This window comes from Orycteropus afer, unplaced genomic scaffold (genome assembly GCF_000298275.1).
Source record: "Orycteropus afer afer isolate SDZICR_OR568_19922 unplaced genomic scaffold, OryAfe1.0 scaffold00107, whole genome shotgun sequence".
Lineage (NCBI taxonomy): Eukaryota > Metazoa > Chordata > Mammalia > Tubulidentata > Orycteropodidae > Orycteropus > Orycteropus afer.
The window spans coordinates 543,234-557,818 of record NW_006921694.1 but is presented as its reverse complement, the minus strand read 5'-3'; the positions used below and the strand labels follow the sequence as shown (position 1 = coordinate 557,818).

Here is a 14,585-nt window from a genome sequence, read left to right as displayed (position 1 = left end):
CAGATCCAACTCAGAGCGACCCCTCGTTGGGTTTCTGAGGCGATATCACTACGGGACTAGGTTGACCAACCTTCCTTCCGAGGCGTGGCTGGTGGGTTTGAACTGCCAGCCTTCTGGTTAGCAGTCAAATGCCTTAAGCACTACACCACCAAAGCTCCCAGAAACTCTATGGAGCAGTTCTGTTCTGTCCTATTGTGTTGCTACAAGTTGGAATCAACTTGATGGAGTTGATTCCCTGGGGTGGTGCAAATGATTAACACTCTTGGCTACTAAACAAAAGGTTGGAAGTTCAAGTCAATTTAGAGATGCTTCAGAAGAAAAGCCTGGCAATCTACTGAAAAATCACCCACTGAAAACCCAGTGGAACACAGTTGTACTCTGACACACATGGGCTCACCACAAGCTGGAGTTGACTCAATGGCAATTGGTTTTTTTAATTAAAATAAAATAAAACATAACTGCATTATTAGCTATATAAGGGCACCAGTAGCAGACTAGAATCACATTCAGACAGACCAGTGACGATGCAATACATTTTTTCTATTTCCGAGAAAATAACGCAGGATGTTTTTGCTGCCTCTACTCTAATTTATGTTTATGTTAGGGTTGTAGGTATCCAGCAAGAATATAAAAAAGAACCTCTTCTTGTTGTCCATTCCCCTTTCTTCCTAAGAACTCTGTAAAATTCTGCTGGAAATCCTAAAAGGTAGTACCTTTCTTTCTGAATTATCTTCCCTACTGTACATTTTTTTTTTCCTCCAGAATTTTCCTTTCTTTATTTCTAAATCTTGTAGATATTTCTTTATAATAGATGGGGGAAGTATACCTTATATTCACTACCAGAAAAGGTTGTTTCAGCATTAAATACCAGCAAAAAGCTGAGAGAACGCTGAACAGCAGGGAACAGAATAGTGATAACTGGCAGAGTAGTGACACCTGCACCCAGAAAGCTGCACTGCAGCTCTTCAATATTTGATATTATCTTTTTGCCATTCTTCTGCCAATTTAAAGAGGGAAATTCTGGCTGTTACAAGTCAAAAACACCAAGGTATTTAAATCCTTGCTTTAATGAATCACTCTTTCTGATACTATAATACTGTTTTTATTGCATTTGAGTACATTTGCAATAAATATCTTGAGTTTGAGGCCCTGGTTAGGTAATCTGTTTGCACTAGCAATCAGATTCTCTGGCACAACTCCATTGCCAGCAATGGGATTTATCAAAACTGCAAATGCCAGCACACTGAATATTTTAATACTGTACTCAGTTGTTCATATCTAAATATGTCATTAGCTATGAAACAAACCCAAAATAAATGCTTAATGTAGAGTACAAGTAACAGATTCTTCACAGAAGAAAACAAAACACTAATTTTCTACATGTCACCTGTTCATTAGTTCTTCAACGGTATTACTTAGGTTACTTTAAGGATAATAAAACTCATGGACCACTACTCGTATTTTCTCAGTGTTTTTGATCTATGTTCTAAAGGGAATAAAGAAGGGTGCACATGGTCAGAACTGCTTTTTGGATAAACTTCTGATGTTTCTCTTGTTGTACATCTTACAATTAACAAATATATAGAGACGGGACAAAGGTACATTTAGGTCATTAGTGGCTCTACAGATTTTGCTTATATGGATCTTTGTTTATATGGGTAACGTAAATGACACAATAAAGTAACAGTATGATAAGCTCATCTGTGTCCTGTGAACTTTAGTCCACTATAGCATAACTTGATTCAATCACTATTTATTTATTTAAAAAATTATTTTTAAAAGATGCAAAGTTTACCAACATAACTAAACCATAGTTTATTACACACTTTTGAGTCCTGAGGGGGCAAATTATGAAATACTTCCCTGGTGCAAATGATGCTTTTAGAGGGGAAAACTCTGCAATGAGAGTTTCCAAACTCTTTTTCAAAGCCTGAAAATGTTGTTCTCTGACTAATCTTCACTCTATACTCCCTTTTACCCAAGGCATGGATCCTGGTGCATCTTTTTGAGGTTTAGTTTCTGGGAAGTTTTCAGCAAACCTCTCTCGTGCTTTGTCCCAGTTCTTTTTGCTTTTGTTTTGGAGAAGGTGAACATCTTCAATTGAGGATGGTTTCCCTGTACCCAAGCCTGCATGTGTTCGCCGAAGCTGAAGCTGAATCTGTTACCAAAAGTTGAGCAGAAGATATACTTTAAAATCTAAACACAATGAAATCTACTGCATTATACTTTTAACTATAATTCTTTGATATATTAGAGATTGATGGGGGGGACCATTCTAAACCTGCCAAATGTATCAAATATGCATAGGAGTGTCCGTAATACATTGTCATTTAAACTCATTCTTCTACACTGGCCTGCCTATCAGACTCTACAGAAAACAGAGTATGCTCTTTAAATAGCAATCACAAAATTCCATTGAGATGCTGCAGAACATGCCTAGGAGGTCTACTTTAACCCGAAGTAAAGGCAATGGACATAATAAAACTTGTTGTCCTATTCCTCATTTAGTAAATGAACACGTAGGTTAAAGATTAAGAGTCGTAAAGAGAATGTTATTGTTTATTTTCATAACCAAGAACAGGACTTCTCATTATTTTGAGAACAATGAAAGCTACCAGTTATTGAGTGCCCAATGTATGTTAGGCACCATACTAGGGGTTTTACAGTCATGACATCCCTGAAAAAATAGTTCATATTTCCTTATTTTGCATAAGAAAAATGAAATTCAAAATTGCTCAAAGTCACACTGAAAATAAGTGACAGGGCATATATTCTAACCTAGGTGACTACAAAATCCATATTCTTTCCACTGTACCTCAATAAAAATGAGAAAATGAACATTTTACCAACACTGATTCATCCACTATTTCTTTAAGTAGAAATCATCAAGAAAAATATGTAAGTCATGTTACTTTTAAAGGTTTTATGAAAGAGAACTTGGACTTACTATGAACCATAAAAAATAGCAAAAATCAAACTCACTGCCATCAAGTCAATTCTGACTCACAGCAACCCCCACTGCGTTTCCAAGGCTGTTAATCTTTACAGAAGCAGATTGCCTCATCTTTCTTCCATGAAGCAGCTGGTGGATTCAAACCACTTACTTTTTGGTTAGCAGCCAACTGTCTTAACCACTATACCACCAGAGCTCCTTACTATGAACCAAAGGACTATGTAATTAAACCACTGTATTATTTTCCAGAGGGCAGTGGTGGCTCAGTGGTAGAATTCTTGCCTTCTATGTGAGACAACCAGTTTGATTCCTGGCCAATGCACCTCATGCATAGTTTCCACCTGTTAGTGGACACTTACATATTTCTATGATGCTGAACAGGTTTCAACGAAGCTTCCAGACTAAGATGGACTACAAAGAAATGCCTGGTGATGTACTTCTAAAAATCAGCCACAGAAAACTCTCCAGGTCACAATGGCAAAATCTGTAACCAATTATGAGAATGGTGCAGGACCAAAAAGTGTTCTATGCCTCTTTGCATTGGGTTGCAGTAAGCTGGGGGCATACCCTACGGCAGCTACAACACTTGTTTTTCAGACACTATTCTCTATATTGCTTGTTACATGCTCTGATTCTTGAACCTAACACAGATTCTCCAGTTAATACAGAATCTTCCTAAACTAACACTGTGATTGTTTCAGCCAATGTTTAGTGTCAGACATAGTAAGGGAAGTCCTTAAACAACTAAGATAAAGAAGAAGAACAACCTTTGGCTCAGGAAATAGCACTTACTACCCCAGCTTTAATGTAGAAAAAGCTCTAAAAAAGACTGCCTAAAAACATTGAAATGTACAATGAAGATATATATAAAATGGATATATATAAAATAGTTAAAAACTCCATGAAAGTAGTAATCATGTTTATTTTTGTTTGCTACTACATTCCTAGCCCCTAAGACAGTGGCTGGCACAGAATAGGTACACAATAAATGTCTACTGTAAGAATAAGTGAATGAAAATAAATGCAAGTCTTACCGGAGTTTTCATTCCTCCACCATCCTTTCCTAGGCCCTCTCCTTTTTTCCAACCCATCTTCTCCAACATCTTCCGACCTTTGTTGCTATCAGTAATTTCACTTAAAGAAAAATTAAGATGGCTGATTTATTAAAAATAAAATACCATTTAGATGACATTTACAATACATTAATAAATTTTAAAACAACTTTAGAAAACTATTATATAGTACCTAATGAAGTTGAACATACACAAATATTATTCTACTCTTACATATGTACCTAACAGAAAAGTATGCACATGTGCATCAAAAGATATGTGTAAGAATGTTCTTGCAGCAATAACAGTAATAGCCACAAACTGAAAACAACCCAAATGACCAAATGGATAAATCATGATATATTCATACAGCAATGAAAATAAACTACCTAACAAAATGATGCTGACCAAAAGGTCGTAACAGACATTTAAAAAACATTAAATTATTCCATTAATATAAAATTTTAAAATGAGTGAAATTAGCTTATTACTACTGAAGTCAAGGTCATTACCTTTGAGGAGAGGGACAGAGATTAGAAGATGGGAGAAGGAGAGTAGGCTTCCAGGATGCTGGTAATGTTCTATTTCTTGATTAAAGTGATTATTCTGCAATAACTAATTTTATGAGATAGCACTAAACTGGAAAATTATGATTGGTGCATTTTTCTTATATGTTATGTTGTTCTCAGGTGCCATCAAGTCAATTCTGACTCATGGAGACCCCATATGACAGAGTAGTACTAACCCAGAGAGTCTGCTATTCTGTAATCTTTATGGAATAACCTGCAGATGACCCAACCTTAGTTGCTGAAAATGAAGATGACTGAAGCACTTACTGATTAATATCAAAGACTACAGCCTTCACTACAGATTACACCTCAACATAAAGAAAATATAAATCCTCACAACTGGACCAGTAAGGAGGATCATGATAAGTGGAGAAAAGATTGAAGTTGTCAATTTCATTTTACTTGGATTCACCATCAACATCCATGGAAGCAACAGTCAGGAAATCAGATGTTGTACTATACTAGTAAATCTGCTGCAAAAGACCTCTCTAAAGTGCTGAAGAACAAAGATATCTCTTTGAAGACTAAAGTGCACCTGCCCCAAGCCTTGGTGTTTTCAATCACCTCATATGTATGTGAAAGTTGGGCAATGAATAAGGAAGACTAAAGAAGATGGATGCATTTGAATTGTGGTCTTGGTGAAGAATACTGAACATAACATGGACTGCCAAAAGAACAGAACAAATCTGTCTTGGAAGGAATACAGCCAGAATGCTTCACAAAAGTGATAGTGGTCAGACTTTGTCTCACCTACTTTGGTCATGCTGTCAGAAGGGACCAGTCCTTGGAGAAGGATATCATTCCTGATAAAGCAGAGGGTCAGTGAAAAAGGGGAAGATCCTCAACAAGACAGACTGATGAGTGACTGCAGACGATGGACTAACACACAACAAAGATTGTGAGGATGGCGTAGAACTGGACAGTATTCTCTTCTGTTGTACACAGGGTCACTGTGAGTCAGAGTCAACTCGACAGCACTAACAACGCTGTCTTTCTCTCACAGAGCACTGGGTAGGTTCAAATCTTCAACCTTTTAATTAGTAGCCAAATGCTTAACTGTTTGTGCCTCTAGTTAAGCATAATAAAAATAAGTTTAAAAATAAAAATTCCCATTCGCTACTTGCGTTAAATTCTGCTAATTTCAGGGTATTTTTATATTATGTCTTATCATTACCTTTCCAGTTCTACAAAATTTATTAAATTAGCTCTTAAATAACAATAAACCAAACAGATTGATGTCCTCCACTTTTTACTTCTGCCTTCTAATTTAATTCATAAGCAATCATCACATTGTCCAACAAGAACTTCAAAAATTATTAAACTTAAAACAAGTCATGTTGCTCAGTGTATCTAACTTAACACATTTCATCAAATCTGACTCCACTGACTGTAAGATACACCATTATTTTATGTACTACTAAGAAAAAATTGCTGTTTATAATTACAAAACTCCATTAACTTCAAGGACATCAAAAAGTTAAACAAAAAAGTAGTATATCTTAAAATATGATACATGATACTTAATCAAAATTTTCTAATTAGTTATCCATTCTATAAGACAGATTTAAACTTTAACTAAACCCAGAATTAACATTCTATAAAAGGGAAAAAAATAATAGTTAATTAATTATTAAATATTAAAATATGGTCATAGTATAGATCTCAAGATCACATTTTTCAGTTTATCAAGGCTACTTTATCCAGAGAAAACAATCAAAAAAAGATAAATGAGAAAAACATATCACAAAAACATAAATAGGTCACCAAAACAAAAGTATTTGAGTATTAAAATAATTATAAAAAAACTATCAGTCCTATATAAATTTCTTACTAGCCTAGCTTTCTACATAATCTAGTGTATAAATGTATATTCACTCCCTCAACTGAATGACTAGAAAGAATATTATGTATACATATATATATATATATATATGAATGTTTAAGTAAGTGCACACACATGGATGATCACCAATTTTTTAGAGAATAATGGAATTCTGACATGAAAGGAAAGTATAAATGGTGTTTATACTTAGTGTTTCCATCTTGCTCTCAACCATTCATTTAAAGGCTACGTATCAGTATATATAACCCTGAAAAGTCAGAGACTACCCTGAACATGATTACACAATGTTTCAAGCAATTGTAATACTTACGAATGAACAGATGCAGGAGCATCATCTCTTTGAAAAGTTCCTTCACTCCCTATCTGTTCTCTACGTTTCCCAGCTCTATCTTTGTATTTTGGATTCTTCAATGCCTTTTCATCTTCATACTCTGTATTCTTTATAAACACAAAATACTCATCAAGGAAAAGAAATTTGATGAATAAAAATCTAATTTCTGTACACTTGCCTTAATTAGCAAATATGGTTCAATATGGCTTCAGTAAACAAGGACATCAGCCATAATATAAATCAAAATACTTACTATTTTTATTCTTTTGAAATTTCAATATCATCTCAAGTAGTATTATAATATAAAGTGTAAAAAGAAAATACTGTGCAAATTTAGTATATTTTAACTTAACATGTATATTCATTTCCTCTTATGAACTACCAGTATTCGAAGAAATATGAAAAACTCTAAGGTTCAAAAATTTTTTTTTCACTTTTTCTCTAAGAAACTGAAAGTTCCAAAGGAGTTAAATGTGCTACTGCTGCTTGGAAGGGAAAAATGTAGTCTTTAACAAATGAGGGAAAAAAAAAATATCCTGGCAATAATAGCTTTTCTGCTGCAATACCACTCCATTCACAAAATTAGTGACTCAACAAATATTTATTGAGTGAAATGTGTGTTAAGATGCATGTCAAATGCTGGAATGCAAAGAAGTTTATCATCCAGGTAAGAAGGCCCACACAATCTTTGGCATGATCAGAATGACTCATTCAACAACTAAAATATACTCAAGGTGACAGTAGAACAAAAGAAACCAACCAAACGAAATGAAACAGTGTTGCCGTGGAGTCAATTTCGACTCAAAGTGAACATACACAGCAGAGTAGAACTGCCCCCATAGTTTTCAAAGCCCTGAATCTTTACAGAAGGACACTGCCACATCTTTCTCCCAAGGATTGGCTGGTGGATTCAAACTGACACATTCCAGTTAACAGCCAAGCATTTTAACCACTGCACCACCAGGACTCCTTGGTACAAAATAAGAGGGAGTCAATTCAGCTGAGGGGTTTAGAAAACACTGCCCTTTCCCCTTTCCTATTACTTGATCTTTATATAAAAAGTACGTATGACATTCATTCAGAGATGCTAAGGACTGGTAGAGCACCTTGGTAAAAATCAGTTCCTCACATACATGTGGGTCTATTTCTGGACTCATTTTTCTGTTCCACTGATCTCTGAATTTATCTTTATGCCAATACTACACTGTCTTAATTATGGTAGCTTTAAAATTGAAATCATGTTACAGCAGTCCTTCAACTATGTTCTTCAACAGTATTACTTTAATGCAAGTCTTTGAAAGACGTAAGTGGCTATACAAATGTAGAATATTTTTCTAATTCTCTACTCTAATCTCATTAACTGTTATTGTTGTTGTTGTTAGGTGCTGACAAGTAGTCTCCGACTCATAGCGACCCTATGCACAGCAGAACAAAACACTGCCCAGTCCCGCACCAGCTCCATGATTCTGGCTATACTTGAGCCCATTGCTGCAGCTACTGTGTCAATGCATCTCATTAAGGGCCTTCCCCGCTTTTGTTGACCCTCCACCTTAGCAAGCATGATCTCCTTCTCCAGGGAATAGCCCCTTCTAACAACATGACCAAAACAGGTAGGTGAGATGAAGTCTGGCCATTCTTGCTTCCAAGGAGCATTCCAGCTGCACTTCCTCCAGGGCCGATCTGTTAGATCTTTTAGCAGTCCATGGTACTTTCCGTATTCTTCGCCAGCACCACAACTCAAAAGCATTAACTCTTCTTTGGTCTTCCTTATTCATTGTCCAGCTCTCACATGCATATGAGGCTACTGAAAATACCATGGCTTATGTCAGGGACACTTTAGTCTTCAAGGAGACATCTTTGCTCTTGAGCACTTGAAAGAGGTCCTTTGCAGCCTATTTGCCCTGTGCTATATGTCGTCTGATGTCCTGACTGCTGCTTCCATTGGCGTCAATTGTAGAACCAAGCAATGTGAAGTCTTTGACAACTTCAATCTTTTCTCTATTTATTGTGATGCTGCTTACAAGAAAATTTTTGTTTTCTTTATATTGAGATATAAACTGCAGACTGTATTCTTTAATCTTCATCAGTAAGTGCCTCAAGTCATCATCACTTTTGGCAAACAAAGTTTGTGAAGTCAGCGTACTGCAGGTTGTTAATGAAGCCATCCTCCAATCCTGTATGCCACGTTCTTCTTCATATAGTCCAGCTTTCTGGATTATCTACACAGCATACAGAATGAACAAGTATGGTGAAAGGATACAACCCTGGCACACTCCCTTCTTGATTTTAAACCATGCAGTGTCCCCTTATTCTGTTCGAACGACAGCCTCCTTCCGAGCCTATGTACAGGTTCCTCACGAGTACAATTAAATGTTCTAGAACTCCCATTATTCTCAATGTTATATCCACAATTTGTTATGATTCACACAATCAAATGCTTTTGCATAGTCAATAAAACACAAGTAAACCTCTTTCTGGTATTCTTTGCTTTCAGGCAAGATCCATCTGACATCAGCAATGATATCCTTCGTTCCACATCCTCTCCTGAAACCAGCTTGCATTTCTGGAAGTTCTCTGTCAATATACTGCTGCAACTCTTTTTGAATTATCTTCAGCAAGATTTTACTTGCATGCAGTATTAGTGATATTGTTCGATTAATTTCCACATTGTGTTGGATTACCTTTCTTTGGAATGGGTACAAATACGGGCCTCTTCCAGTCAGTTGGCCAGGTAGCTGTCTTACAAATCTCTTGGCATAGCTGAGTAAGTGCCTAAAGTAGGGCATCTGTTTGTTGAAACATTTCAATGGGTATTCCATCAATTCCTGGAGACTTCTTCACCAATTCCTTCATTGAAGCTTCAACTTCTTCTCTTCACCAATTCCTTCAGTGAAGCTTCAACTTCTTCCTTCAGTACCACTGGTTCTTGATCATATATGCAACCTCCTGAAATGGATGAAAATCGACCAGGTCTTTTTGGTACAGTGACTTTGTGTATTCCTTCCATCTTCTTTTGATGCTACTGCATTATTTAATATTTTCCCCATAGAATCTTTCAATATTGCAACTCAAGGCTTAATTTTTTTCCTCAGATCTTTCAGCTTGAGAAATATTGAGCATGTTCTTCCCTTTTGGTTTTCTAATTCCAGATCTTTGCACATTTCATTATAGTACTTGGCATTATCTTCTTGAGCTCTTTGCAATCTTTTGTTCAGCTCTTTTATCTTGTCATTTCTTCTATTTGCTTAAGTTACTCCCAGCTCAAGAGCAAGTTTCAGAGTCTCTTCTGACAACCATTTTGGTCTTCCTTCCTTATCTTTTTAATAACCTCTTGCTTTCTTCATGGATGATGTTCTTGATGTCATGCCACAATTCTGGTTTTTTCGGTCACTGGTGTTCAATGCATCAAATCTACTTTTTAGATGGTCTCTAAGTTCAGGAGGGATATATTCCAGGTCCTATTTTGGCTCTCACGGACTTGTTTCAATTGTCTTTAGCTTCAAGTTGAACTTGCATATGAGCAGTTGATGGTCTGTTCCACAATCAGCTCCTGGCCTTGCTGTAGCTAACGTTATCTTTAGCCACAACAAGGCCAGGAGATATCATTAACTGTTAGGGTTACAAATACTAGAACAGTAAGAAATTAACAGAAATTATATAACTATTAAAATTATACAAGTAATTCTCTTTTTTACATATAAAATCAATGTGGCCTATCTGAAGGTGTTTTTACTCAAAACCAGATATACAAGTTAACATATGAAATAATATTTAACATCCTTACCTGTAAACCATATTTTACTCGTATTTTCTTTAATTCTTTTCTTCTTTCCAACTCTTTTCCCTCCTTACTTAGTGTTGGACCAACTAAATGAAAAGCAGTGACTTTGGTTTAAAACACACACACACACATGAAGCTGATACACTTTATAGAAAAGAAATACCAATGTTATTTAGGAGCTCTGGTAGCATAGTGCCTAAGGTACTTGACTGCTAACCAGAAGGCTGGTGGTTCAAACCTACCAGTCGCTTCTCGGAAGGAAGGTTGGGCAATCTACTTTCGTAGTGACACCGCCTTGGAAACCCAAGGAGGGGTTGCTATGAGTCAGGTCTGACTCGAGGGTACATACCAACAACAATAACAATGTTATTTAATAAAAAAATAAATAACTGCATTAGTACCTGATTTGCAGATTACTCAGAAATTCAAATTAACATTAATATAAAAGGATTTTTTGTTGTGATGATGTACTTTCAGCATTTTAGGCAGCTAAAACCTACTTGGAAAGTTAGCCAAATGCACAATCTAAGGGATTATAAGAAAGTTACAGTATAGATACTAAGACAAAGACTAACCACCTCAATTTTCAGCACTATGATTATAACAGAATTCCAAATGCAAAAATATTAAGTGAATTTTCCAAAACAAAATAGCTATGTAAAAGAAAAAAAAAGTTATTATAATATTCCACATAAATGTTCATAATCTAATCTTAGAAAAACAAAATATAAACAATGAAAGCATATACCTGTTATTTTGGAGGAAAAGGATTATGGGAAAAAATACTACTTCTTACTAGTTCAAAGTATCTTTAGATTTTAGAAGCCTTAGATGGGTGGGCTGAAAGCATAGAAACATCCTACAGTATTACTTATTATAGAAAATAATGGCACATGCAGACAATGTATCAACATGAACTATAAACAGGACAGCGAACATATGAATCAATAAGCCTTAATGTCCTGGTCTGTTATTTTCAATGTTGATATTATATTAGAGTTTAACTGTGATGACTTTTTCCTAACAGTAAACAGGTATTAAAACCATTCTTTATTATGTCACAATTACTCTTTTGAAAGACATTTAGCTACCACTGCAGTGTTACTTCAAAAGTTACTAAGCTGGGTTAGCAAAAACAGATGTAATGAGTATCTTTCCTGTCAAAATGAAACCCTGCTCTAAATGTAAAATAGTTAAATTATTATATACAAGAATTACCTACAGTAAAACCTGTGAAAGCCAGAACCTGTGTAAGGTAGAAAACTACCAGAGAATGAAATGTCAAATATTTCCCACTAAACTAAGAGATGAAGAAGTGGTAAGACTACATCCAAAGGTAGAAAACAAGGCAGTCCTGTCAAGCTCTGGCTCTCGCAGGTTTCACTGTATTAGCCTCAATCTACTAGCCCAGGTCTGCTAAGCTAAGTATAGAAATGAAATTCTAAATGCATGCCATTTGTTAACTGGTCTCATTTGATAATATTCACTGAACTACAAATATATGTCAATACAGTATCATGTCAATTAGACACTAGCTGATAGCTTTACATAAATTATCACTGTAACAGGATTATTTTGATATGAAGCTGGTGACTAATAATTTTTGTAACACTCAGTGAATTAAAGAAAAAAGATATCATACCCATATATAACAATGTTACACATACCAAAAGATTCATCTTTCTTATCAAGGCGAAGGTGAGCTCTAACCTGCCCTGGTTCACAGCCATCACAGGTATCACTGCCAGGGTGAATATGAAATGACAACACAGTCTCTCCAATTTTCACTTCATCTCCATGCTCAAGTACATATGGTTCACATTTAGTTTTAGGCTAGAGGGGAAAAAAATGACAAGACAGTTATATAATAGCTATTTTATGTCTACTGTTACATTATGTCTGGTTATAATGAAAAACACATTTGAAATGGTTTTTAGTGATAGACCCACATTGCACACCCACACATACACTTCTACAACTTCAAAGATGACCCTTATAACACATTCTATTAGAGAAGAAGATAGCTAAACTGAGCATCTTATAATTTTTATCCTATCAAATTCACCCAATTTCCTTTCTCCAGGCCCAGTACTAACAGAAATCTTCAACTTCAGATTTCAAATAATCTATTACCAAAAGAAATCATGATAGTTGAAAGATAAAGTGTTAAGAGGAGACTGTATTTTTTTTCCCATATAATGTGTCCATGTAAATAATGTACATAGTGTTCATAGGAAACACAACTTAGAAAAGATAAAAAGGGGTGTGTGGGAATCCTGTATAACGTGCATGTTTTTGTGTAAAAATCCAGTAATATCTCCCTCTTTTCCTCTTGATGATTCAGTTTTGTTTCATTGTTAATTCTTATAAGGTGTCTCTCCCTTCCATATATTTTATTATGTGTCAAGCACTCTGCTATGTGCTTATAATACAAGAATTAACTAAAGACACATAGCCCTACCTTCAAAGTTTGCAATTCAGCAATATTCCCATTAAACAATTTTAAAAAGGAGGGTGCTACAGCTGCTGTAAGAATATTAACTCTGAATAGCTATAAGATACACTGATATCTAAAAATAAGGCATATATCTATAACTAGAAGTCAACAATCGAGTGCAAAGTTTACCTTTCTGGGAACTTCCCTTACAAGTAACACATATGGACTTGAATTCTGTTCTCAACTAAATGGTATCTGTAACATCTATTATCTTCAAAAACATAAAACACTTCAATTCAATTTTTTAAATGGACAGATAATTAGTTAGTATACATATACTCACCTGAAGAATCTGTTTTCCATTAACAATTGTGCCATTTTGACTGCCTTGATCGACGAGGACATAACTTTGTAAGTCATGGTCAAAATGAATTTCAGCATGAAACTTAGAAAAAAGAATAAAGCAATTACAGAGTACTATACTTTTCTGGGGAGCTCTGGTGGTATAGTACCTAAGGCATATGACTGCTAACCAGAAGGCTAGAGGTTCAAACCCACCAGCCACTGCTCAGAAGGAAGGTTGGGCAATCTACTTCTATAGTGATACTGCCTTGGAAACCCAAGGAGGGGTCTCTATGAGTCGGATCTGACTTGACAGCAGGCCATTTTTTTTTTTTTAATACTTTTCTGAACCATGTCCAGTATCTCTATAACATATGGTAGACTTCAATCTCTGAAAATTTAACTTTTATTATTTTTAATACATTTTTTCCCCATATAAACATATGTTTCTGCTAGAAATGTGGAGGCTAAAGAATACAAATGAAAAAAACTCACCTATAATCCCATCTATGTTGTTGCTATTGTTGTTGGGTACTTTCAAGTCAGTTCTGACTCATAACAACCCTATGTACAACAGAACGAAACACTGCCAGTCATGCACCAGCCTCACAATCATTGTCATGTTTGAATCTATCATTGCAGCCACTGTGTCAATCATCTCATTGAGGACTGTGGTGTAGCAAATTACTTAGTGTGGCTTTTCTACCCATAAGTCTTTGTAAACTCCAAGGTGGGATTTGCTATGAGCAACTCCTGATTGTAAATGTTATCCACCTGGGTTATTTCTGTTGGGAGTAGCAGAATGCAATGTTATGGGAGGCTCACTCTCAGGTGCTTAGAATTCTGTTGTTATGATTGGTTGGTTTGGCCACTCTGCCTAGCTCAAAACGAGGCCTCCTAGAGGCAGGACTCTCTCTGGCTGCTGGTTGAGAAAGACATGTTGCTGAAAGAGACACGCGGTCCTGAAAGAGACACATGCTGCTGGGAAAGAGACACGAGACATGCATTCTTCTCACTCTTTTTATCATTAACCAAAACGTGGTTGTTGTTGTTGTTGTTGTTAAGTGCCGTTGAGTCGCTTCCGACTCATAGCGACCCCATGCACAGCAGAACCAAACACTGCCCAATCCCACGCCAGCCCCACAATCCCTGCTATACTTGAGCCCATCATCGCAGCCACTGTGTCAATCCATCTCATTGAAGGCCTCCCCCTCTTTCGTCGACCCTCCACCCTACCAAGCATGACATCCTTCTCCAGGGAATGGTCCCTTCTTACA

At 36.0% G+C, this 14,585-nt stretch overlaps 1 protein-coding gene across 1 annotated transcript in view; it reads right to left on the bottom strand.

The window, feature by feature from the left end:
• Positions 1 to 1,957: 1,957 nt before the first annotated feature.
• The window catches only part of AGGF1 (angiogenic factor with G-patch and FHA domains 1), a 91,272-nt gene continuing 78,644 nt past the window's right edge, over positions 1,958 to 14,585 (bottom strand). Inside the window, exons 9-14 of the mRNA XM_007943438.2 lie at positions 13,310 to 13,411; positions 12,197 to 12,362; positions 10,533 to 10,615; positions 6,728 to 6,855; positions 3,988 to 4,087; positions 1,958 to 2,158 (exon numbers count right to left, since the gene is read on the bottom strand). Of these exons, the coding sequence (XP_007941629.1) occupies positions 1,958 to 2,158; positions 3,988 to 4,087; positions 6,728 to 6,855; positions 10,533 to 10,615; positions 12,197 to 12,362; positions 13,310 to 13,411 (780 nt within the window). The remainder of the gene's footprint in view (positions 2,159 to 3,987; positions 4,088 to 6,727; positions 6,856 to 10,532; positions 10,616 to 12,196; positions 12,363 to 13,309; positions 13,412 to 14,585) is intronic.